This window comes from Taeniopygia guttata, chromosome 9, assembly GCF_048771995.1.
Source record: "Taeniopygia guttata chromosome 9, bTaeGut7.mat, whole genome shotgun sequence".
Taxonomy (NCBI): domain Eukaryota; kingdom Metazoa; phylum Chordata; class Aves; order Passeriformes; family Estrildidae; genus Taeniopygia; species Taeniopygia guttata.
The window spans coordinates 556,783-584,062 of record NC_133034.1 but is presented as its reverse complement, the minus strand read 5'-3'; the positions used below and the strand labels follow the sequence as shown (position 1 = coordinate 584,062).

General features: G+C 38.9%; 1 protein-coding gene across 3 annotated transcripts in view; it reads left to right on the top strand.

Annotated features, from left to right (window-relative positions):
* CLSTN2 (calsyntenin 2) overlaps positions 1 to 25,841 on the top strand; it is a 354,435-nt gene extending 328,594 nt beyond the window's left edge. For 2 of the 3 annotated variants that reach the window (XM_072933585.1, XM_072933587.1), the window contains 8 exons: positions 4,109 to 4,275; positions 7,678 to 7,826; positions 9,134 to 9,357; positions 10,984 to 11,154; positions 11,710 to 11,927; positions 12,448 to 12,571; positions 13,909 to 14,093; positions 14,698 to 25,841. In XM_072933585.1, coding sequence (XP_072789686.1) covers positions 4,109 to 4,275; positions 7,678 to 7,826; positions 9,134 to 9,357; positions 10,984 to 11,154; positions 11,710 to 11,927; positions 12,448 to 12,571; positions 13,909 to 14,093; positions 14,698 to 14,901 — 1,442 coding nt within the window. In that variant the 3' untranslated portion in view covers positions 14,902 to 25,841. The remainder of the gene's footprint in view (positions 1 to 4,108; positions 4,276 to 7,677; positions 7,827 to 9,133; positions 9,358 to 10,983; positions 11,155 to 11,709; positions 11,928 to 12,447; positions 12,572 to 13,908; positions 14,094 to 14,697) is intronic. The other variant, XM_072933586.1, reaches the window with a different exon arrangement.
* The last annotated feature ends 1,439 nt before the right edge of the window (positions 25,842 to 27,280 follow it).

The following is a 27,280-nucleotide window of genomic DNA, read 5'->3' as shown; positions in this document are numbered from 1 at the left end:
GCTCAGGGTCAAAGGATCTCTCAAACCCTAAAGTCAAGAAATTAAATTTTTAGATTTGAATATAAGTCATTATCCATTTAGAAGAATTTGGATAATATTCTGTAAAATGTTACTATCAGCATTAGGTACTTATCTACAAGTAGTTATCCATCATGCTTAAACATGCAATGGAATTGTCATTTTCAAATAAAAGATATCAAATTAGATATTTTTATGCTCATTTAGTCTTGGGAGCTCAGAATTTTAGAGTGACTAGGATTTGGAGATTGGCCATCCTGGGCTAAATTTCCACCCACTGAGAAGCTGAAGTCAAATACTCAAAGAATATCAGATTGCAGAAGCAGACAGCTTTAAAACACACCAATTCAATTTACCCAAATATGAATAAAACATTTTATGAAAGCTAGAAAGCAGGATTTGTAGGAAACTGGCTTTAGGCAATTCCTTTAATTTTCGTGAGAGTTTTGGGTTTTGCTTCCCAGTTTTATTGCATTTGATTTTGTCCATTTGCAATCTAATGATTACTGGTGAGGGGAACATCAGTAGCTAATGTACCCCCCTGAGCTGAGAAGATTCTGAAATGCTGAGACAGAAGAATATCAAAATGACAGCATGCTGCATTTACAAGCAACTGTAAGAAGAGTCAGATATAATGACTTCTGTTCACCTTTAAGTTCAGAATTGGCAGGTATATAATTTTGTCTTTAACACTGGTAAAAGCTGCTTATGGAAGGCTTATTTAGCAATCTGGTATAAGATAGTATTCTCTCTTTAAGTGTTCTTGTTTTTTCATGTGATTAAAAACTGGTGTTCTCAGTGCCCTGGATGAAGAGGCACATCCTCTTTTACACATACAGTGACAAGAACACTACCGCACGGTTAGTAATTCAGGAAGATAATTCCAAGAAGAGCAACAAGGATATTCATAGTCTACAGTGTTAGGTGGAAGATAAAGAGAAGTCCTTGTTTATCCTGGCAAAGGAAAATGATACAGATGTATTCTGACTGCTCACGTTTCCAGCTGGGAATAAACGTCCACCTCAAGGGTCAGTGGTCGATGTAGGGGATTTCTTGGGGAGCCTCTGTCTTCGAAGAGTTTAGAAAACTCAGGCACTATTCTCAAGAATAGATTAGGTACAGCTGTATTTATCTCGGGGCTGGCGACAGACTGCCTCATCCCTTCATGTCCCTGCAGAGTCTGTTCTTGGTTGTTCACATGCATTATCTCAGCCTGGATCACCCTGTCATCACCATGGCCATGGTTCTCTACTCCAAAAATATGACACTGGCTTCTCCCAGCTATTTTCCACTCACAGTTTCTTGGAATACTTGGGGATTTTTGTTTAAGTTGATAGCCTCTCCCAAGCAAAGATTATGTCACCTCCTTTACAGTCCAGTCTTGATCTCTGCACCTGCACAAACACCTCCTTATTCCTGCGAAGAGGGTGTGTAAGCCTTGCTCTTTTAAATGCTCAATGTTTTTGTAGTGCATGCATTTTCAGAGTCTTTTAAAAGCTTATTCCTGGAAACACTCATATTGCCTTCCATGCTTTTATGTTGGTGGCTGTACAAATGACTTTAAACAAGAATTATACATCTCCAAGATTCAATTTAATACCTCCTTGTGCACAAACATTTCTTAAGTGTGGCTTGGGCACACTTAAGTGTGGCTTGAATACCCTGCATATTTAATGATTTATAGGCAAATACTGTATCACTGTTAATGAACTAGCAATTTAATTGTAACTGCTTTGTCAAGAATACGAAAGTGGAAGAACAACCAGTATCTGTTCATGGATGCTTTGGTTCATTCTGCTTGTTTCTGTCAGGCAAAGACACAGCACTGAGTTCTTTGTTCTGGCTTCTTGTCTGATCTTTTATATACATTTTAATGAGTGTATTTCAGATTTAAATACATTCACAGATCTTAGTCTGCTTCTTACTTTGCATTGCCTCAGAATTATTAAGACCTACTGGCAGTCTTTCTAAATTTCAAAGCTCCAGGATTAGTGTTGGTATTTTAGCCTTTGAAGTTGCTGTCTTCACAATTCTGTAGTGATATGAGAATGTGAAACTTCAAATAAAATGTGATTCCTTCTTCTTCTGTAAGCTCTTAAATTATTTTGTCTCCTTTAAAGGAGATGTTTGCTTTTTTATTTTTAATTCAGCATACCTTTTTCTGTCCAGGTATATTACTGCTGTATGTGTGCTTTTAAAGACAATGTAAGCAGATAAATATAACAGTATTTTGGCTGAAAAGCCAATGTCCCCATAATGTACTATTTATTTATAGTTATAATTCTAAATAATATATATATTAACTATATATAATTAAACAATATATATTTAATAATAAATTAAATAATATATAACAAATTTTATGTTATTATAATCTATATTAGTATAATATATTAATAATAAAATATAATAATAGATAATAACCAACATAATACATTTAATAATATAATATTATATATTTATGATTAAATAATTACCAAGTAATTGTCTTGGTAAGTATCAGAAAGGCTAAACTTTAGCTGTTGTATACATGAAAGTTTCTAGGAAATCTCAAAAAAAAAAAAAATCTCAAAATTCTGCCCAGAGGAAATTTCCTGTGTAATGGACAAATGAATGAGAGTGGACAAGAATATCTCCCCTTGGGAACCTTCCTTTGGGGTAAGAAAAAGAGAGGCAGTTTATGCTATAATGTTAAAAAAAAAAACAAAAAAAAAACCAAAAAAAAACCAAAAAACAAAACAAAAAAAAAAAAAAAAAAAAAACAAAACAAAAAAAAACCCAAAAAAACCACCAAAACCAAACCAAGAAAACCACACAAAAAAACCCAAACAAACAAACAAAAAAGCCCTTCCTACTTCTCTGAAGAAACAGCCTGCTTGGACACCCCTTTCTTGCCAATACACCAGTGTGTATTTTCTTCATTACATAAAATAGCTTGAGTCTTCTTCATAAGACTTCTTCCAGTCTCCGGTCATCCTGCAGAGACTGGAAGTGAGGGTTTTCAGGCTTTTAGGTAACAACAGCAGCCTAAAGAAAATCCACCACTTCATCCTTATCAAGCTCCAATTCACAGACAAAGTTCAAGTTTGAGCTATCTTGCCTGCCAAAACCAAATTGTTTGATACTAAAGCTACAAACACTGTAGAGATGAGATATCTACCAATTACAACACCTTATCAACAGCTTATCAACTGCTAATCCAATTAGTCTGCCTGGCTCACTGTTGTGTGGCTTCCTTGGTCCTCCCAGGCTGGAGGTAGGCAGTAATTCACATGCACTGAGAGAGATAACATTACAGTAAAGACAAGTTCTAAAAATCCTTCAAAAGGAGGATGATCACTAAGTGTCCCAAGAGTAATTGAGATGTCATGATCTCTGGAGCAGGCAGTCTGTAATCATGTTTTATTGACAGCTCCTAAAGATCAATCTTCCTTTGGAGCTGCCTAGAGTGAAACCAAACTGAGCTGTCTGCAGGGCCTGGTGCAACACAGAGTGACAGGACCAGACCTGGCACCAAATGATGCACCTTGGGTCAGGGACAGCACTCCCAGCCTCTCAGAGAGGGGCTGTGCACAGGGCTGCTCACTGCTGGAATTCCCAGAATGTCCTCAGACACAGCCCAGGGAGTGTGGCAGTTTGTATACACAGAGCCACCACTCTCAGCTCATCTGTTACTGTGTTCCTGGGAGGATGAAGTCATAGGTAGCTGATCCTGTCATGGAACACTTGCAAATACTGTTTTTTATAAATAAATATTGGTCTTTGAGTACTCGAGTAAGATAATTTTTAAAAATCACCGGCTTCCTTGTATACACTTGTGAAGCCATGCTTCACCTCTGGGTTTGCTGTCTCAGCTTTATAAACACCTGAATACAATCCTGGAAAATCAAGAATCTTAAAGACAGCCTGCTACCAGACACCAACCAATAACCCACAAATACATTCCACTGTACCACAATAAAGGAGGTCTCAAATACACTTGACTGAGATGGATGGAGATTCTTTAAATGTGTTAAAACATCAAGTGATTTACTATATATGCAGTTTGTGTGTTGGTACCAATAACCATTTTGCATCCTCTTTTTTGCAGGAGGTGAAGTCACCAAGCCCAGGTTTGCTCAATATTTTCATGGCAGCCTGGCCGGTCTGACAATACGACCAGGGAAAATTGAGAGCCAGAAAGTGATTTCCTGTTTGCAGGCCTGCAAGGAAGGTCTCGATATTAATTCTCTTGAGAGTCTTGGCCAAGGAATAAAGGTGAGGGATGAACTGACATCATCTTTGATAAAAATTTAGATCTGATTTATGAAATGGAGAGCCCAAGGTAGAGTACACACAGTGCAAATGTACTCCTAGAAGCAATGTAAAATCATGAAAAGAAAAAACAGAACAGTAAAAGAGCTATGACACTGCAAAGAAAAATGCCTCTATTATTGCAGAGCTAGATGATCAGAAAATAAGGCACTGCTGATACTACAGAGTCTGTATGAATTGCCAGGTTGTGTTTTCATGCTTATTTTGTTACTTCTACAGAAATAGACATGATTCCAAAGATTTATTGAATTTTAATCTCAAGTAGTTTTAAAGCAGTGGAATACATAAGTCTTAATGCAATAACATTCTAAAAATCAGTGCATTCAAAGAGGAAAACTTCATGGTACATGAAAATTGAACACAAAAAACCCTAAAGTCAAGAAATTAAATTTTTAGATTTGAATATAAGTCATTATCCATCTTCATTATGCATATGACTACTGGTAATGTAGAGCTTTTTCTAAGAGTGGAGAACAACAGACAGGGAAATCCTGTTTCAGTTGACCTAGTGGCTAGATGGGTTTGCATTCATTCAGATAATTCTGAAATGCTGTTCTTTGGATACATATGTAGGATCTTGGCTATTCTAATGCTCACTTAAGCTGCATTGTCAGTTTTCTTTTACTGACATCATTATTTGGTGACAGTGTTCTTATGCTCAGAGTAAATGAATTTGTGAAGCTGTTTCCTAGCACACAAATACCGCTTCCAAAGGAGCTGAGCTTCCGTTCCAGCCCAGGAAGTTCCTTTGGGTGCAGACAATTCATCCTGAGAAACTGAACAGGGGTGTTTTGTTATGGGGTTTTCAGAGGGGAGGAAGATGGTGCTGTAACACTACATCTGGAACATGCAGTAGGAGTGCCATGGACAGCATTTTATTAGCCAAACCTTTCTGTGGTACAGATCGACCTGAAATGTGCCCAAATGCCTATCTGGGTGATGACAGGTTGTAGTATAACTGGTACATTTTGTGAAAACAAGTGTAAAAATGAAAACTGAAAGTGCAAAGGTAAGGAGGAAATTTGCTAGCACTAACTTTTACATATGAGGAAAGACCCCAAAGAATTATTTTATCATCCTACCAAGGACATCATTAAGAATTTCACATTGCTGCTCCTCACAGCAACAGGACACAGGGGTCAGTTAAAGCTGTTTAAAAGGTAGTGCATACAAGGAGGAGGTAGGGATTTCTGGAACCCACATGTGTATGCCTAATAGTTAGTTCTTTGCTGGGATTTTCAATTAATTAAAGCATTGTACACTTCGTCCATGGGGCTTTAAAGCATAGTAATTCCTCCCCTCTTGTTGCCCTTTGAAACCTGACAATATTTAAGTCACCCCTGTTTCATGGGCTTGGGAAAATCCTTCTTCTACCACCCACTGCTGCTCCAGCATTTGTGACTGGCTTCCTCACTGTACTGGCAGTGCAGAGGAAAAAAGGAAGGCAAGAGATTGTTTTCTGCCTTTTCATGCTTTTGCAAACCTTCAAAACATCTTCATTTTCTGAAATACAGATGAGGCATAGTGGGGTTTTTAAGTTACTGATGTTGCTTTTACTGCCTCAGCAAGCCAACAGTGAGAGCAACAGCAGGAGGCAAAAATGAAAGGAGCAATCAGAGAGAGATTGTGGAAAGGTTTCTTTGGGGGGCTGACAGAAGGAAGCTCAGTTAAAAGCAGAACAGTTGCCTGACCTTGAAGAGAAAATGAGAGAGAAAGGTGTTGTGGTGTTAAAAACAAACACACCTGATCCCAGACAGGCATGTGTGACAGCTGCACAGATGATGGGTTCTGTGGGGCTGTTTATGTGGTGCTCTGCGGATTCAGTGTTGGCAGACTGATACTGGAAGGTGTTTTGGGCATTTTGGACCATGGAGATTCACACTTAAACTACCTAAGAAAGAGCAGTGTAGCAGCAGTTTCTGACACGATAGTGTTGACTGGTTTTGGGCTGCAGCCTAATTTTTGATATCTGTAACGGCTCTCTGAGACACTGTCTAACCTGTTGCTATTTTTAGCTTTTTTTAATGAGAAAGATAAAAATGGCTCGGAGTGGGCCTTTTGCTGGTCCCTTTGGCAGCGTTCCAGCTGTTTTGGTGGCTGAGCTATTAACTGGCTAGCTAGGGTCTCCTTTTGTTAATTTTATTCTCTACTGTTGCTAGCTTAAACAGAGGAAAAAGAAGTATATGTAGACTGGGATTCATGTTAGTCCTCCTCTTTGTAAAAAAAATATCCTTCAGTGTGTTGTGACTTTCCTGCACAAGCTTTAAACCTAGTCCTCCATGTTTGACAAAGGACGCTGCACTTCCTCCTGTTTTTCACAATCTATCTCATGTGTTTTACTTTTTAACCTTTCTGGCTGTAACGAAATGTAGGCAGCCACTGTCTGTATTTTAACAGAACATCTTCACATAATCAATGGCCAGCTTTGGGGAAAGCCTGTCCAGGAGAGAAAGGTACATTTTTGTTCTGTGCTGGCAACAGTAGTGTACAATGTCAAGCGGGTGACCCTGGTTTCCTTGGTAATGCAGATGGTTTACTGAACCAATTAATAGATAAAACATGGAATTAGGATTAATTATGATGAAGGTAAAAATCAGTCATTGGTTATGTCACAACAGTGACAAGGTTTTTGGTCAGCAAGACTGATCTGTGTTCAGTGCAATGGAGTAGAGAAGGCTCGGGGCTACAAGAGCAGGCAGTGACTTTGCAGGGTTTGCTGGCCCCAGTGAGCAGCTCCATCTTAAATCATGACACCCTTATTGATCATCAGACAGGATGGAGAGTCCCCTTTAGTATGTTTAAAATTAATGAAGATGTAAGAGGCAAATGTTGTAATTGTTTTGTTCATTCATGTTGAAATATATCTCAGAAAGGTAGCCCAGGATAAAACCACAACAGAAAGCAGATAAAATATGCTTCTGCATGCTAGGCTGGCTCAAAAGGCAATGCTTTTGTATGGGGAATGTGTTTAACCTAAAAAGATTACATAGAAATAATAATCATGGTGGTAAGTTAAGGTTTTGAACCTCTACAGAGTTCAAAAATACATAGCATTGCAAATTGCTGCAAAAATTGTATCAGCAAGGTTGATAAGGCTGGGAAAAGAACAGCAAATCTGGATTAATTTAGTACAAAATTAATTACAACAGTAGTCATTTAGGTGACTGATACAAGTAAATGTATACATGAGAACAACATGTGGATTCAGCCAATGATAGCTACTGAGTTTTTTTTCTTAAATCATTAAATTTTTAACTTATGTCCGTGCATCATTCCTTAAAAATATGTATTATTTTGTACTCTGTACCTGGTCTCTTAAATACTAATTATTTGTACTTCTCCCAGTATCACTTCAATCCTTCCCAGTCAGTCCTCGTCATGGAAGGAGATGACGTTGAGAATATAAATCAAGCCCTCCAAAAGGTCTCATACATCAACTCCAGACAGTTTCCTACTGCAGGCGCACGACGTCTCAAAGTCTCATCTAAAGTCCAGTAAGTTATACTTCAGCTGAATTGAACAGATTATGAACACTTTTAATGAACTAATTTTCTCTTTGGCCATGTTAAAAGAATAATTTTGGCTAAATTAAATTGATAAATCATATTGTTTTGTTATTGAACCTTAAAGAATTAATTTAATTTACTTTTATGCCAATTTACATGGTGGATTACTCTTGATATTACCTTCTTAAAAGCCTTTCTTGTTAGTGTAATGTACTTGCATTCTCTTTATAGTTTGAGGCATTACAGTCTGGACTGAACAGTGCATTGACTGCAATCTTATTAACTTTTAATTTTAAACATTTATGGTTCCTTCTGAGATATCCAGAGCCATGACTTTTTAATGCATTTTCCGTCAAACAGAGGACATATCTACAAGAGCAGTATCTGTAGGTGTGCTTGAAACAGCCTGTGTATCTGTCCCCGGATGTCTGTACTGTCCGTGGAGCACTGGTGGAGGCTGGAAGGGTCTGTGTCCATCCCTCTCTGTGCAGCACAGTGACAGCAGCTGCACAATGATGTTCAGAGCTGCCCACCACCTCTCCTGGGCTCTGCCCTGTCCAGAGCAGGGAAAGCAGGGCTTTGGAGGGAAAACAAACCCAGTTCTAACAACTCTCACTTGCTGGGGGCACAGCTGTTCCCAAGTGCCAGGGCTGTGCTGTGGGCTGAGCTCCCAGCTGCAGGAGCAGCTCCTGAGGCAGTCCCACTGGAACTAGCCCAGCTTGCACATTCTGGGGCTGGCCCAGCTCCTGTGCCAGCATGAAATGAGGCAGAGCTTGTCAAGACATTCACTTCACACTGCTGATTCAGGTGAAAATGGAAGTACAGGCACCTTTTGTCCACTGCAAATATTGGAGGGTCCCAAAAAGAGTTCATAATGGGACCAATTTAAATGGAAAATTAGGCCCTTTTAATCACACATGATAGGATAACCATATTGTTTTCATTAGCTACCACTTTCTAAATTTAATGTTAGGTTTGCTAAAGTTAGTTGTTATCTAGTTAACTTTCTTAATCATTTACTTCTCTGTTAAATGTCAGTTAAACATTAAAATATTATTCTGATAGTGATCTTAGGCAAGACTGAGTTTGTCCCTCAGAATCAGAGGGAAGGGAGGAGAGGGCCAGAGCTGGCCTCTGTGCACAGTGGTACTGGAATATGTCCTCATGTGTGGTAGTGCCTGAGAATGAATTGGACTGATCTGAGAGCCATGAGCTGGGCTTGGGGCATTGCCAGTGCCACACTCCACTGATGTGTAATATGTTACATGCAGTTAATGATTGATGTATCTTTTCAGATGTTTTGGTGAAGATATCTGCATTAGTATCCCAGATATAGATGCCTATGTAATGGTATTTCAGGCCAATGAGCCCAAGATTACCATAACTGGGATGGACCACTTTGCTAGACCAGCTGCACAGTTTGAAAGTGAAAGAGGTGTTATTTTGTTACCTGACATCAGGATTGTCAGCACAGTCTCTAAAATGGAACATTCAGCGGACTTAAGAGAAATTGGCAGAGGTTTGTGTCTTTCTTTTAAATATTATTAGTATTTCATAATGTCTCCTCATATTTTTTAAAGGATGGTGCAAACAAGTAATGCAAAGGAAGTCACTTCACCCAATCAGGCCACAGTAATGCTGTACTGAATAAATTCAATTCAACACATTGAAAAATGTGTTAAATGGTGGCAGATCAGAAAGTGCTTCAAAAAAGGGCAGATTTTCCATGTAGTATCCACTTAGTATACTTTAGAATAATTTCTTTCTACTCTTCCTTTCAAATTCTGTTAAGTAGTGTATTTTCATTAGAATGCCTCTACTGGTAACAGAATTTTGTTAATTGTGCTGATAAGGTGAAAAGCAGTAATTGAGCAAAAGTGGAAGTTTTAGTCTGCTCTTACATTTCCAGCTCTGATACTAGCTCGTGAGTAATACTTGAGAAAGTAATCTCATTCCTCAGTTTACCACCTATAAAATGTATGTATAATCCTTTAAAAATATTTAGTTTCAATGTTTATTCTAATACTAAGCAATGTGTGTATAATTATTCAACACTGTGTGGATGTTCAAAAGGATAAATCAAGTTTAAAACCATTGTCTATAAAGGAATCTTCCTTTTGAATGTTTGTGTGCAAGGCAGATGAAATGTCTAGTAATTTGAGGAATCATTCTTAACACTGTTTGTTGGACTAGAATAAGCAGCAACTAGATGTATGTCTCTGGAGAAGAGAAAATGGGTAGCAGTATGCAAGTTTACAGGCATGGATTACCTGAAGCCTACAAATTTGACTTGGGCGGCATTTTTGGATATGTTACAGCTGTACTTAGAGCTTAGGTACCCAGCTGCACCAGGAGTTTGCTATCTAGGGCATAAGGCTTTCCTGGCTGTGCCCTCCTTCCCAATACACCCTCTAACATCCAATTTGACAAATGGGCAGGAAGTTCCAGACTTGCAGTGTCTATGCCCTCAGGGAGCTGCTTAAGCAGTTTTGCTGCACACTCTGTACTAAGTTAATCAGAGAATTTAAATATTAATATGATATGTTACTCTTTTTCCAGTAACAGAATTCTTTTTTTACTTGTACATGTTGAAGGACAGTCAGTTTATAACTTAATTTCTTTAAGTCGCACAGCACAGGATCTTGCTATTTATAATAATGCCCTGCTCTTAGATAGATAGCCAGGTCTTTGTAATGTAAATTGTTTATGGGGCATAGAGTAACTGAGAGAATCATCCAAACATAGATATGTTGGATGTGTATTTTTCCAGTTTGGTTTTCCTTGAGAAAACTGGTATCAATACAGTTTTGAAACACAGAAATTTTTACATGAATTTATTTCCAAGATCAAATTTCAGTTTTCTACTTCCAGTAATGTTCTTGGCAGTCTTATATTACAGAGCAATATATTTTCTATTTATCTCACTGGGTGTTTGTAGGCCTTCATCATCACAGCAGCTGTGCAGACTGTACACTTCTCTTGATTTGCTTCAAGTGTGCTGGATTTAATATCAGCAAAAACAGTTCAGCCATCTTGGAAAAAATTGAAAGCTGTGATGCAAAGCACATAAAATGACTGAGCTGTTCTGTGATCATTTATCTTCATTTCCATCTTTTTTTTCATGCCCTATGCCATGGGTTCACAGCCAATAAACAAGTGGCAGTAAAGGAAATGCTCCACAACTTGGATTTCTGTGATGTTTTGGTCATTGGTGCAGAACTAGACCCTGAACAAGAGTGTTTAGAACTAGATCATGGGGAGCTTCAAGGAAAACATCTAGATGCCACAAATTCCACTGCAGGATATTCAATCTATGGTAAGTTCAGGAAATTTGTTTTCCCTTATTTTGTCACATCAATTATATATTGGAATGAATGCTCAAATATGTAAGGAATTGGACAGAAATCTGTGATTTTATAACCATGAAAATATCCCAAGGGTGACTGTATCTTAAAAAACACAGTTGCTTCTTGATCTCTGGATGTGCTGTGTTTGCCCTTTGGATTGTAAGGAAAATGGCATCTCTGCTTTCTTTAAATGTGGGGTTCTTGCAGACCATCACAGTGGAACATGGGAGTGAGGAGGCTCCTCAGTGTTCCTGTACAATTCTGGGACATTTGCCATCTTTTTCTCATCACTAAGTAATTTATTCTGTACCATTGTTGTATTTTCCCCCTCTCCATTAGGGACCTACATTCAGCTCCTAAAACTATCCTCATATAATCAAGTATCAGGAAACATCTGATGCTCTGTCAATTCCAGACCATTCTTCTGAGTTCCGTGTGCTCTGTGAGCAGTTGATTTGTTGTGTACTGCCAGAGCAGTGCTCCCTTGCCTGTCCCAGAGATGTCCCTGCCCTCCCACCCCACAGGCGTGGACAGCATGTTCAGCTACGAGCAGGTGCTGCGGCAGCTCCGCTACCGCAACTGGGGCACCTCGGCCACCTTGGAGAGGAAGTTCAGGGTCAAGTGCTCCGAGCTCAATGGGCGTTACAGCAGCAATGAATTCAACCTGGAGGTGAGCAATGAGTTCAGCTTGGAGGTGAGCAGGGACTTCAACCTGGAGATGAGCAATGAGTTCAGCCTGGAGGTGAGCAATGAGTTCAGCTTGGAGGTGAGCAATGACTGAGTCATGTTTTCCAACCTAGCACTGAGGCCTAGAGTCCAGGTAACAACTCCAGGAAATTGCAGGACCTACTTAGCAATATGATCAAAATCAGTTTTCAGTAAGTGTTTATAAAGACAATTAACAACTTAATAATGGTTAATAAAATTAACAGTTATTTCATAATGTTTAGGTAACACCTAAAAGCTGATTAATATAGAAAGAAGAAAAACTCATTACTTATCCAAACAGGTAAATCAAAAGAGCCTGTTCTGTGCCACTTCAGAGTCAACAGCCAGAAATGTTTTTATGCTACAAATTAGAAATATATTAAGTTGTGTATTTTCCACTGGCATAAAAGAAGGAGTTATTTTGGCCTTTAGCATCTATGAAGTGTTCCTATCTGCTGGTGAACTACAAAGTCCAAGGTAATACATGGAACCAGCAGGCTTGGAGTATAAAACAACTTTTTAGTATCTGGTCTCTTATTTTTCTCTTCTCCCAGGTTAATATTCTACACAGTTCCAACTCCAACTTCATGGACCATATAAATCACATTATATTCCAGCCCAAATTTCTCCAATCTGTTCAGCACCCTGAGGGGAGTGTAAGTCCAGTTCACAGCTCAGGTAGGTGACACCTTCCCAGAGACTGCTCACAATGATTCAATGTGTCAGTGTTTCCCTTGTGGGTCAGCCTGCTCCACAGACTAAAGCCCTGAGGTCCATTATTTCAGCTCCTAAGACCTCTTAGATCACTGGAGAGGTGTGAAAGAAGGTAACTCTGAATTCTATTCTGTCCAAAAATGTACTTTTAAAACCTGGTATCCTTTCTTAAAGTCTTCATTGATGGTTTTGGGCTCTGACCCTCATAGTTAAAAAATGTATAGGATATATTTTAATTTAATTTTTAGGTTATATGAGTTAAAATATATACCCAAATCTGAAGCCTTTTCAGTGGAGTTAAATGCAGGGCAAAGATACCTGTTTGAAAGTTGGCTTCTGAAATCCTTTTAGCTGAATGATATATATGTAAAGAAGTAAAGCTGATGTAAAGTGTAGGCAATTGTAAGTAGCTATATACAGAGATGCTTAGAAAATTACTTTTTCTTTGCATTGTAGAGACACTTCATTAAAATGAAACTGAATATTTAATGGATAAACTATTGCAAACTAGTTTTTTTTTTTTTTGTTCCTAGATACTGTTTCAATTTCAGACTTACATTCTTATAGGCAGGGCAAGGCAACAAAATGGGTTATGGACTAGGTTATCCCATGCTCCTGGAACTGCAGTACCTCGAGGTACATAGAAAGTGGCAGCATTTTTCCACTAACGGAGCTGATTACATGCAGTAGTTCAGAGAGACTTCTTCCTGTGACTAGGTGGAGACAGGGGCCTCTCAGAGTACAACCAAACAGTGGGGAAACTGTCTTGAGTCCTCAAGGGTCTCCCAAGAAGGTTGTAACACAGGCAAATAGGGTGACAATGCATTTATTTCTGGGTGGCAAAGCATTTATTTTTTGAAACCTTTGAAAAAAAGAAGCTTTGCAATATACATTTTGTCTCAAGTAAGTTTCAGGCCTCAGCTGTGATCAGAAGGGGTCAATATGCAAGTGAGACAACAGAATTTTACTGCAAATGCTATTTGATTCTGCCTTTACTAAATACCTGTCTTCTGTAGTTAAGTGGCTCAAAGAGCAAATGTGAGCATGCTCACTGTTTATTTAGGATTTATCATACTCGGGATAAGATATCTGTGAACACCATTTGTGTGTGCTCCACCTTAATGGATGGGCACTGGTCAACACTTTCTGTCATCCCAGGCACATGGCACATGGCAGGTGTCTGTCCTGATTCTCAGTCCAAAGGAGGGGGTGCTGTGGTTTGAAAACTAACGAAGTTAGTGACGTTTAGATTACTTGTTCCACAAGTGTAATTGCATTCCTTTTGCTACCCTTTGTCCCAGTGGTTCCCAGCGTGGCCATGATCGTTATCATCATCTGTGTGAGCATCCTGGTGTTGGTGGTAACATTGGGTGTGTTCCAGCTATGCTCAGCCCGTCAACACAGCTCCATGGGGCACGAGGGAACCAAGGAGATCGAGATGGACTGGGATGACTCTGCTCTCACCATCACTGTCAACCCCATGGAGGTACTTAACTGGGGCACAGCACTGCATCCTGGCACTGCCAGGAGCCACTGGCTGGGCTGGCAGTGGGTTTGAGCTTCTTTCAGGGTGCAGTTGTTCAGCTGTGTGTGTGTACACTAAAGACCCCAGCCCAATTCTCAGCTCTGCACACCTTGATCTGATATAATTGAGAACTTCAGATTTGTTGTCATGTGTAATTACTAAAGAAGATGGTGAAGAACTTTCACGTACAGCATCACCTCCACTCCATCCATGTCTGTTTGTAGGTACCCAAGATGATATAGTTCCTTTGGTTTTAACTTTTTCATGTAAGCATTTATACACTAAAAGGAGGGGAAATCATCAACAGTTTAAAGAAGCTGATTTTGAAGGTTTAAATTTTGTTAGTGTGGCTAACAAACAGATTGATTATTGACATTCCATTCTTCTTGCAGTAGTTTTTGAATATTTGCTACCAACTTGTATAAATTTGATGCCTAATAATCACATGATGATGGAAAGCAGATTTGCCCAGCATGTTAGCATTTATAAATGCTCATTTGAGATAGCTCTGGCTGTCAAGAAGGCACCTTTCTGCTACTGTCTTATTTCTTTAAATGTATTGTAGAAATATGAAAAGCCACACCAGACAGAAGAGGAGAGTGAGGAAGAAGACATAGATGATGAAGAGGAAGACACAACCAGTGCTGAATCAGATGACAGTGAAGAGGAGGAAGAGGAGGAAGAGGAGAAAGTGGTTGTCCAAAAGGGAGACAAACAGAATGCCACTAGGCAAGAGCAGTTGGAGTGGGATGATTCAGCACTTCCCTAATAACAAACAGCCCTCCAGCCACAGCTCTTTTGTAAAAAACCAATACAATTTTTCAGAGTCTATGAATTCATTGAGAGGATTTGAACTTCTGCTTGCCTATAACTATTTTGCCTAAAATGATCTTGTTGTACTAATTGATAACAATAGAACTGACCTGTTTCTTACAAAGCCTGGGGAAAAGATGGTACAAACCTCCTGGCACACAAACTAATAAAGTAATCCAGAACTTGATTTGTTAGCAAGCATACCCTGCTTCTAACAAAGCAAGGTATGCTTGCTAACAAATTTTGTTTCTACCCTGCAGATGTGTGACTAAAGTCCTGTCACTCAATCCATACAAGTTTTTGCCTTTACTACTTTTTTCACACAGGAGAGGTTTCAGCTTGTTGTGTAGAATAACTTCTGTGGGTCCAAATACCAGTTGCCATATAACTTCACATTTTTACAGGTGTAAAAAAACCTAAAATCTACCTTCAAATTGGGGCAAGGCTTTAGTGCTACAGGGGCTAAATTTCACCTGTCATCTCGTCCTGCCTTTTGGATGTTAACTATCTTCTGCAAGGGAATATCTAGGACTTGACAGGGGATGCATGTGTGCTTATGTAGACTAGGATGGTGTATTTTTTCAGGTATGCTGTCAGACCCTCAAGAGAGATATTTTTATCCTATCTATCAATTGAAATTAAAAACAAATTTAAGAAAAACAGCAACAAGAAAGGGCTGATGAAAGTTATAAAAAAAGCCTCCAGTCTGTGTCCACAGATGAGTAATATGGTCATATGCAAACTGTAAATTCTAATGGGATTGATTCACTGAAAATATGTAGAGCTGCTCATTAGTTATGGATTGAGCAATTTGCAGCAAATCAATGCTTTAAACTGTCTATTTTATGGAACCATTAGCTTGCTGCAGCATCCTACTGAACTAGTGGAAAATAAGTGACCCCATTATTCCATAGCTATGTATGGCTGGGATTTAAACAATTATTTTAGATGAGGAAAACGTTCCCTTTTGCTTAGTGAATGCCATCTGGAATTCCTGTCTGACTATATAAAAACATGATGCCCTATTTCTTCTGTATGCCTGCCTGCCTGTAGTGCACAAGAGAAAGGAAGCAGACTGTGAGCCCTCTTCTATGCTCATAATTCTACCTTATTTCTTCTGCCTGAAGCCATTAATGTTGAGAGAAGGTTTTATAAAGAAGACAAGGAAAAATAAGCCTACTTGGAACCAAAATAGTTGAAAACAAAAACTAAAATCTTAAGAGATTGAGAGAGCATTTTAGTTTGTTATGGCAACACAGAATATTTTTCTTAAACACTGTTTAAAAAGAAAAAAAAAAAAGGAAAAATCAGAGCTACATATACAATGTGTTGATTAATCTGTGTGGTGTGTTTTTTGTCTCCTTAAGTACCTTTCAACTGCTCTGCTTACCAAATGCTGCAGCACTTGCTGGGGTAGCTGCTCCAATGCATAGAAAGAAAATGGTATGGAAGTGAATGCTGCTTAGTGGCTTGTCTGGGTTATTTTCCTGAGTATTTTGTTTTCTTTGCAATTTCATCTTCGACTTTTGCTTTTGTAATCCGGTGTTTAAAATGAGCTGCTTCCTCTTCTCTACTCTCCCAGTCAGTCTTGCCACAACAGGACCTTCCTGAACACCCTGAATGGTGGCTGATGTTGCAAAGGGTACTTGGAGTAATCTTAAGGGTACCCACCTCCCTCAGTACTGACTTATTAACAGCTCCTCAATGTCGTGGGATATAGGAAATAAATAGTGTGCTTAGGGATTTTTATAATTCAATTTTCTGCATTTAGTAGCTGAAGGGAAATACTGACAGCAACTAGGCCCTTTAGTAGAATATCTAGAAAGTAAATGAAAGAAGAATATATATTAATTTTAAAATTAGATATTCATGCTTTTATTTGTTGTGCCAGCAATCACGTCACATGGCTGTTAAGACTGGCAATACAGCAGATTTCTTTTGTTATAAATCCTGTTTCATTTTATTCTGTCACACATATTAAACTTAAAAGAATATGTGCAGAATCAAGGCCATATAAGTACATTTTATCTGCCGGGATAACAACTTTAAGTATGACCACAATTTCTGTTTAATACAAAATTAATATTAATATTTCTGATTATCTTGAAGAAAATGTTATGTTAGATCAGTTCCTACCATCCTAGTGTCCTAGATAATTTCCCAGTTTTAATTTTTTAGTGACATGAAGGAGGCTCTTCATGATGCCTGTTATCAGCACATATCACCGAATCTTTCTACTCAGAAAAAAAATTTCAAAATTTAATGTAGATATTTAAAAGTCAATTTCAGATTTTAAACTGGACTTAAATTATTTTAATTTTTTTGTTATTCCTGATTATTGTTATTATAATTGTTGTTGTTGTTGTTGCTGTTATCATAGCAAATATTAGGGCAAGTTGAAAACAGCAATTTACAACCTTATTGACAGTCTTTAATTCTTTTATATGTTTGTGAATTCATCAGTGTGTTTCCCCATGTAATCTTTTTGCTACTGGAAGCACATCTTTTCAGGTTGTACTCGTACATTACACAAAAAGGAAACAAAGTATTTTCTCTACTGTAAATAAATCTACATTTTTAAACCTAAGCAAAGTCATACAGGCATGTGTGTTATCACTAAAACTTGGTTTGCAGTAATATATTCAGCAAACTAAATGCATCATTGTACTTATTTTAGATTACACACTGGAGTGCATTACGCAGCATTTTTCATTCAAATAAGCAGAAACATCCTTTTCACAGAATGGCAGTGAGAATGAGGTACTTCTTCACAAAATGGGCCCTAGAATATTTGTATACCACTGAGAGCAGTGGTTTCCTGAGCAAAACTGCTACTAGAAAAATCACAGAAATATCAATTTTTCTAAAGCAATTCTAACAAAATTGCATCCCCCCCAAAAATATATTATGTCCTGAAGGCACAGAACATAACATCAAGCATAAACAGAACACATGATTGGAGATACAAGCACCATAACCCTAGGACAAGAACCTACTTGTTTAAAAACCAACGAGAACATATACACAAATATGTACATAAAGACACACACGTGGGGTTTTTTTGCCCCTAATCAAAAGCCAAAATTCTCTCCTTTTCCCCCTGAAAAAAAGTGTTTAGAACTGTAAAACCATCCAGTTGGAAAAGACCTCTAAGGTCATTGAGTACTGCCAAGCCCACTGCTAACATGTTCCCAGGTCCCCCATTCACATGTCTTGGAATTCGCCCAGGGATGGTGACTGTTCATTGCACTGGACAGCCTTGTCCAATACCTGACCATCCTTTCAATGAGGAATTTTTCCCCAATATTCAATCTAAACCTCCCCAGCACACAACAAGGCTGTTTGCCCTTGTCCTATCACTTGTTACTTGAGAGGAAAAACCAACTCCACCTGGCTGCACTAACTGCTGTGTAGGCACTAACTGCTACAAAGAAATAGAATTTTGCCAGCTCTTCTGATAACTACGTCTCAGGGAATTGGAGAGAGTAAAAAAGGCCCCTCCTGAGCCTCCTTTTCTGCAGGCTGAGTCCCACCAGCTCCCTCAGCTGTTTCTCATCAGCCTGGTGCTCCAACCCTTCCCCAGCTCTGTTCTCTTCCAAGTGCTCATTGCAGCCCACCAGGGTCTGTCTTGCGGTGAGGTGGCTTCTTTACACAAGCAATAAACAAGTCTATCCAAAGAAAGCAGTTCTGAAGAGGTACCCACAATTCATGGCACCAGGAATTCAGAGGTGACAACACAGGTCTAAAATGACATCACATCAATGATCCCTTAAATTTTTGGAGTTCTAATCTAAGGCTGGGGAAAGCTGTAAAACCTACAAATGCAAACTGAAGATGTTATCTGAATTAATGTAACTGCCTAAGTGGCTATTTGTGATTAATAGCTTCCATTTCTCTTTCATTTCTACCCCCTCCACAGGTATTTTATCTTTGCAAGTAAATCTTAAAATGCAGTTTAGATTAATATCAATATTTACTGCATTGGCTTACACATCTAGAAATAAACATAAGGTTTGTGACATCTTCAATACTAATTAAAATAAACTCTTGCTATTTTTTCATTCCAACAGGTAATACCTTGCAGTGGTGGTGGGACTGCTTTTTACCTCACCAGAGGCTAATGAAAGGGAGCAGTTTATTTTTCTTTCTGGCATATAGTGGTACTGAGCTTGCTGAGCACCATCCTTACTCCATTCTGGAACAAAGTAAGGCTCAGAAAGGATCAGAGAGTTCAGAGCTGTGGTTGAAATCTACTTTCTCCATTGCAGGAGCTGTCCCTGCCTGACCCTAAACTAAGAATTCAAAATAATTCAAAATAATGCAATGGGAAATCAGTAGCCCCAGGTGAAGGATGGGCAGAGGGTAATGCAGTAGCAGCCTTTACTGCACTGGGGCAAAGCCTTTTGAGCTTTGATAAAATATAAATAATAAATAATTTGTGTCTCAGCTGTCCCTTTCCGCAGCTTTAACCTCAGAGGCAGCTTTACTTTTCTCCCTGGTAGGGGTCCTAGTGCACTGGGACCCAACACTGCCTCTTCTCAAAGTTTTGGTGCCAGTACCCACAGCTCTCCATCTCCACAGAACAGCACCTGGAAAGACTTTACTGGGGTGACAGCAGGTAAAGGTCTGGTGGGATGGGGCTGCTCCTGGTACCCTGGAGTAGAAATTATAGTACCAAAATTAAGGATATTTGCAAAAGCATATGGTTACTGAGAGAAGGGAAGGAAGCAAAACTGAATATATCTTCTCTAAGGGGCTTCCCATTCCCTTAATTCACACATGCTGACCAGAATAAATATCTCAAAACTAGGATATCCCCAGTCTCAGAGGGTTTATCAGGTTTTATCAGGTTCTGCATTGAGAACTGCTTTCTTCCTTTAAGCAACTGCTTAAAGTAGTTCTACACCAAGTGAGTAAATCTAAGAAGATAGGAGAAAAAACCCTAAATGACAAAACATAAATATCAAAAAGATTGCCAAAGAAATCAAACCACCTTCTAAGTCACTAAATTCATTCCTGTTGGTTGTACATAACCCGGTGCTGTATAATCTCCCTCATGCTCCAGTCAATATCACCATTGGCACTAGGTTCTCTCTCAGCAGAGCAGAGGAAGCTGCCAGGCCTTGTTCCTGCACAGTCTTGCTGCCCCCAGAGCCTGTCCAGCTCACAGCATTCCAGTGCCACTGCAAACTGCCATAAGAACAGTAGCCAGCCCATTCCTCAAAGACTTTGGTGCTTCCAGAGAAACCCACATACCCATGCACCAAATCATTACACTTTGTAATATTTTCTACAGCACCCAGAAGCTGTGGTCCTGTACAATATTTGTACATTTGGGTCATTTTTTTTTTTTTTTTTTTTTTAATAAAGAAAGGCATAAACAAGCAATATGTGAGATGTTATGTAAACTGAAATGGATCAGGTTCCCTAAAGCTGCATGTCTCAGATTGTGTATCCAGTGATCAGACTTCTGATTGCTAGACTCTCCTGGAATCCAACTTCATTTTTGTTAGCATGAAGAATAAAGATACAAAGAATAGAGATAGCCACTAAAGCTACTGCACAGCAAAAATCATACTCTTTTAACACACCCAGTCTCAAGAAATATTTCTGCTAAATATATTGGGAAAATTGCTCCAGTGATCTCTCATAAAGTAATTATAATTCATCACCTTTGTAGGATTAGCAAGGTTCAAGCCTGGTATGTTCTTTCTGATTTTGGTTTTTTCTGAAAAAGACATGGTCACAAATTAAAAATACACAACACTTGAACAGTGCAAAAACGAAAGGGGAGCAAGGGCTTTAATTTCATAAGCCTCTGTCTAAGATAGGAGTTTAAAGTAATAAAACAACTGTAGCCCTCATTATTGAAACTTAGCAGAATAAAATGAACCCAGGAAGTTTTGTATGTTCATAACTTCATTCCTGGTGATGAAAAGGCAGGCACCAGAGCAGGTACACTTTTTCCCTAGAGGCATTTTGCTGCCTTTGGAGTAGGTATCGCCAGTGGTTTGCTCGTTATGGTTTCCATGTCTCTGCTGGCAACAGGAACAGTGCTGCTAGAATCCTTTGGAATAGCCCTGTTAAAGAGCCTGGTGGTGAACCATAATTCAGTAATTCTCCTGCAGCTCTGCTCCCAGCCCTCCATGATGAAGACTCCAAACACATGCAGAGGGAAAGACACAATGGTTACAGTGGAGAGCTCTGGGCTGGTGCTTTATTAGTTACTGCCTCTAAAGAAACACACTCAGCAGCATGAAGCACTGCAAATGTGTGAAACAGAGTTCAGGAAAAGCCCTCATTCTTATTTTGAGTACTAGCTCATGGGGAAATTGTGCATTCATCAGCTGTTGAAGCTCCATGCCCATGTACTGTCACTATTTATGTCTGTGCTGAGAACAAAAAAGCAGCAGTTTTTTTCCCAGTTAAGTACATTGTACAATAAAAACATTCAGCTTTCCCCGGGAAAGGTGCACAAAGCTTGCCACATGCAATGAGAAGAAGCTTCCAAATAGGGAACAAAGATTTTGCAATGGTATTCCATCCTTATACTTCAGAAACCGAGAAAATTTCATCGAGTAAAATGCTTTTCTGCAGCCCTATTCCTTTTGTATAAATCTGGATACAGTTTTGGGTTTTCAGAGGCATTTAACTTCCCACCTGGGTATAAAGTTCTTTTCAGGTGTCCTTTCGTGTACTAACCCATAAAACTATTTTTGGCTGAAGGTTTCAGGATATACTAAGGGGGGGAAAAAGCAAAAAGTTATTAAAATTACAATGTCTTTTTTTTTTTTCTACTCCTGCCTAACCTAAATATATAAACAGGTACAAAAGACTTGATCAGATAACCCTGGCCAAGTCTGTGACTACAATGACATTTCAAACCAGTACTGAAATTGGCAATAAATCCTTGTCTACAAACTGCTTAATGTATGGTAGAGGAGAAGGTGGACAGTTGTTTTAACTGGGAAGCTCTTTAGAATGTGGAATGGATCAACTACAGTCAGTTCCACTAGAAAATCAAATTATTATTTAAGGAAGAGTGAACAGGAAAGCAGAAGAGAATACTGCATGAATAACAGAAAGAGTTTACAATTATGTGAAAAAAGTTGAAATTCAATCTCGTAGAAAAGAAAGAGACATAAAACCTTGAGTGTCAAATAGTAAGAAAATTGAAACATTTTCTGTTTCCATGCCAGAACTGACACTGTCACGATGAACAAGAAAGAGAATGAATGTCAGATGTCAAAGGGTTCCGAGATGACCAGACATAGATGCGATACACACATATGTGTGTTGAATACATATACATATGTGTGTACAAGAAAATCACAGAATGGTGCCCAAGGGGAGGTGGTGGCTGTTATGATGAAGGAGAACTTGCAGATTTTTAGCTTGGTTGATGCTAAAGTTGCCTCCTTGAGTTCCAGTTACAGCACCTCCAGCAGAGCTGGGAAGGGAGCAGGGCCGTGAGAGGTGTTGCTACACTGTGTGTGCATTAAATAGAAAAATTTAGAGCCAAGGCCAGCCCAGGGGGATTGGGGCAAACATTCTGTCTGCTGTGACTTGAGTCTGAGGGTACAGTTTACCACACAGTTTAATTTGAGGTAAGAAATTGACCTTTTGCCCACAGAGTTGTTGATTAGTTTTAGAGATTTTCTACAACAAACATACTCTATGGGTTGATGAGGAGCTGGAGACAGACAGACTATATTCCATACTGAAAAGGACCTCAAGTAAACTTTTTGTGGTGATACAATCTCCTAAATGGCCACACAGTTAGGAATCCTGATTTTTGAAAATATACATAATATAAAACTTTTTAAGGATAATGACCATGTCTGTGCCAATCTGAGAGGTGAAGTTATTGCCTTCATTCTCAGAATCAACTACTGGCACATTTATTTTTGGCCTCTCCACAAACTGATAAAAAAAGTGTGAGGTACATCTGAAAAGAGATGGGGTTTTTGTACGTATTCTGTTACAAATACTGCACCACCAGTTGAGTAAATTTTTGGTTGTGGTTAACAGGCAATTCTGTTCAAAGGGTCATCATGACAGGGATGGAAAGATACACCAAGGTGGATTATTGCTTTGCAGGGTAATACACACTATGGGTGGGCTTCCTGAGAACTGTTTCATCTCAACATCAGTGTATTTCGAAGTTCATAGTAAACTTCAAATCCTAGAAATAAATATTAGTAGACAAAAGGAAAAAGTAGTGCAAGTAGAGTATTATGCTAATAGTGCAGAATTCTTTCCTATAATATATTTTTTAGCGTTAGGGATGGGGGTGCTTCAACCTACTTAAATGTTTCTAAGCCTGGGGCTTCTACTGCTTGCCCTGGGAGATTGTTCTAGAGTCTATTAGAGTTCACCATTAGAAAGTTTTTCCTGAAAATGAATTTAAATAATCCTTTTTATAATTTTTATCTCATTAGTCCCAGTTAGACCCTTTTGAGCCACTCTAAATAGTTCCTCTAACCATGATTTATATCCTTTGAATATTTTTAGATAGTTATCAAGTTCATTGCCTTTGGTAATTTACTAGAGAAGCTGTGAATCCCTCCTCATCCCAATTCATTCCTTGAGTTTTGTGTTTCTTACCTTTTCATGAAATGTCTTTAATATACAAATTAAATCCCCTAGTATTTCCTTAAATGAGTCACTGTCAGTTCACTCTGTTAAGGTGTTCTGTGTTGCTGATGTCACTGCATAAGTTGTCAAAGTTTAAACAATAAATTTAAATTGAAACTTGATTTTTAAAAAATCTTTTTTGTAATCCATGGATAAGTTCTCATATGATATGAATTTGGCAGTGTCTTTTAAATGGGTATGATTTAACAAAGCCAACCAATAAACACTACAGACAAGCAAACAGTAATACAAAGTATAATTTGTTAAAAATTAGGTTGCTGTCATTATTGTAAAAACAGACTGTCATTCATGGGCCCATGGTTTTAAGGGTCCCTACACTAAACAGCAGCTATTAACTAGTACTTTCACTTAAAGACAGATAATACTGCTTCTCCTCAAATGTCAACAGAATGCACCTGCTTTCTAAAACAAATGCTCAAGATTTCTAGATAGGCACTAACTGGTACAAAGAAATAGAATTTTGCCAGCTCTTCTGATAATTGCCATGCTGATCCTTATATTGCAAATTTATGATCCATTTCTGATCTCTGGCTGGCATGATGACCATGCAGTATATTTTCAATCATTTCCCAAGCAAGCCTGTGTTTGCTGGCTCAGAAGCCACACAGGCAAACAGAGAAGATGTACAAAGGCAGCTTTGGTCTTTTCATTGATGTGTTTTCTTCACCTGCTCCTGCTTCCTGTACCTGAACTCCAAACCAGAACTGGAATACTTGTGCTGGAAGAACCACTGCATCACTTAAAACCCAAGGGAAATAGAATTTGATTTCTTCTTCATTTGCGCTGTTTGCAAGGATTGGAGTGAAGGGGAGAGCAGGAACACTGAGGGTTCCAGGGGTGACTTTAGGGAGTTCTCTGCTTCCCTCAGCACATCTATGTCCCTAGTGGGTGTAATTTGTGCAAACCATATTGTAGGAAATTAATTGCCAGGAGTGGGTTTAGGTCACATGAGCAAATAATTACTTCCTTGGCATTGGCTGTTTGCTGTCACTGCTCTGCCCACCTTCCCAAAATGAGCCATGGCATGAGGAGTACTCAAAGTCTGATGGACAGGAGGGAAGATGAATGAGTCTTGGAAGGTCAGGTTGAAACACAAAAGAGAGGAAAAAGAAGACGAATTCCTGAGCAAGGAGATGTAAAACATGACTTGTGATGAGCAACAGGGCAGGAATCAGATACTCCCCCTGAATATTGCTGCAGTTTGGTGAAAGGGGTTGTTCTAGTTAGATTTAACTATACAGTTATTAAACATTTAGATATTACTGAGGGAGTAGGATTTTGAAGAGCTGAGAAATTATCATGTTGAATGTAACAGCTGTGCTCTAATTGGCTGGCATAATTCTATTTCATGTGTCATCATCTCTTGACAGTAAAAATGTTATTTCATCTGCCTGCAAAAATGTACAATTTTTCCCACACAGTTCGTAATTTGCCAGATTGCTTCTGTGTTAGTGCATTGGTTCTTGTTAAGGAGCAGTAACTGCAGTTGGCAGCATGGATTTTGTAGCTTGGGATCGCTTCCTAGCTGTCCAAATTCTGTGTAGTTGAGGCCACTTCTATGGATAATGAAAACTATACCAGAGAAGGGATTAAATAAACATATGCTGTATGGTTGTACATACAATGGTTGTACTCCGTAAATGTGTCTCAAACCAACAGACTGTTCAGCCCAGGAAAAATGCTCTTACATGAAATATCTTGTAGTTTATGTGAAACAACCATAAACCGTATCTTGAAATGTCTTGTTGCAGATGTTAAATGCATATCTGAAAGCATGAATCTACACAATTTATGCAGTACAATGAATTAAATGACTATATGCAAATGAAAATATTAATATGAAATGATTTTTTTTAAACATATATGAATCAGCTCTTTAAAAAAAAAAGAAAACCCAACCCTTTCTTAATGAAAATGTACGGTAAACTTTGACACACAGTATAGTACACAAACCCTAACTTTACACAGAGAAAGAAGTTGTACAAAAGCTCCTCCATGGCATAGTGGCGTACTTCATAAAAGCCATGTCAATTTTCACAGTCATTTATGAATTCAAAATTTTAGTATCCATATGTTTTCCACAGGACTGATTAAATTCATATTCCAAATAGGTCTGTTATTTTAAAATTTGTTCTGTACATCCATACATGTATAAAACCAAAGTCATTTTTGTGATCACTACAGCACTTTCTGTGAATTGGCCAATAAATATAATTTTAGAATTTCACATAAAAATAATGTTCTGTAATCTTTATTTCACTGATTATTGGGATGTTCTCATTTCCTGAAACATAACTTTTAAACACTAACACACCTCAGGCAGCAAAGGTTAAATATTTGGCCCACATCTGCCATCTCTCTTGCTAATTCCTAAGGAGGAAAATGCCATGTCAAAAGACTCAGACCAGTTTTAGAGCATCTACACAACCTTTCATCCTGCTGCTGAGAAAGGGAAGCAAGGGAAAGGGAACTTTTTGAAGAGCTGCTGGTATTTATATTTAATGGCCATCTATTTTCCCTCTTCATTTTGGTGCAATAGAAGATGATAAAATATTAAAGAGAAGGATGAATATACTGCATATTGCACACATAAAATATGAAATAGTACAAGGGGAAAAACCTAATTCTGGGTCACCAGCCTATGAATTGCATTAGCGCATGTAAGTGATGTATGTGATCTCATCACACATGGGAATGTGCCTGATGTCTCTTTGCCGTCTGTTCTGTCTGGAGCTCCCCTCCTTGTCAGCTCCTCAGGCTCGATCTCATTATTTTCCAAGATGTTCCACTTATTACCTCAGGTCTGGTCTGCACAGCACAAACTCATCATGCACACTTTTTTACCACACACAGTTAAATATGGTCTAAGATGCAATTCAGTCCCTTCCAATTTTCAGAAGAGTTCATCTCCCACTTCACCAGTCTCAGTGACAAGCAAAAGCTAAACCTGGATATCCAAAGCTCTGCCTCCAACCCCTGCTGTGCCACACTGAACACAGCAAGTGCTGGAGGCAACACCAGCCTTCATAGCCCTGTTTCAGTGGAACAGCCTCCCATGGCTGGCTGGAGTTTGGGAAAGTCAGGGAAAATGCATATCCTATACAGGGACAGTGAGCCCAGTCCTGTGTCCTTGTAGGCACAGACTGGTGTTAGAGTTCAAAGATTCCAAACAGAAGTCCCTGTTTACTGCATTTCACATCCAGAGAATGTGGCAGCCTTAGCAATTCCCTTTGGTATAAAATTTGGGATTAAATACAGACACTTCCACTTTTTAATAATAAAACTTCCTGAAGGTCTGAAATATTAGTTAATAGTAGCTGGGCTGAGTGTGCTCCCAGCAAGACTGGGACCATTATCTGTCTGTACGGCTGCAAGGCCTGTTTTCTTAATAGAAAAAAAGGTTCTTAAATCTAATTATGCTTCCCTCCCTGGAAAGCAATTCCTGACTGCCTCTCCCCTCCCCTCCCCTCCCCTCCCCTCCCCTCCCCTCCCCTCCCCTCCCCTCCCCTCCCCTCCCCTCCCCTCCCCTCCCCTCCCCTCCCCTCCCCTCCCCTCCCCTCCCCTCCCCTCCCCTCCCCTCCCCTCCCCTCCCCTCCCCTCCTTTAACAAAATTAGTTAATAAAATAAGAGGAAGGAAAGAAAATTATATCCCACATTAGTCCCCACCACAGTAACCA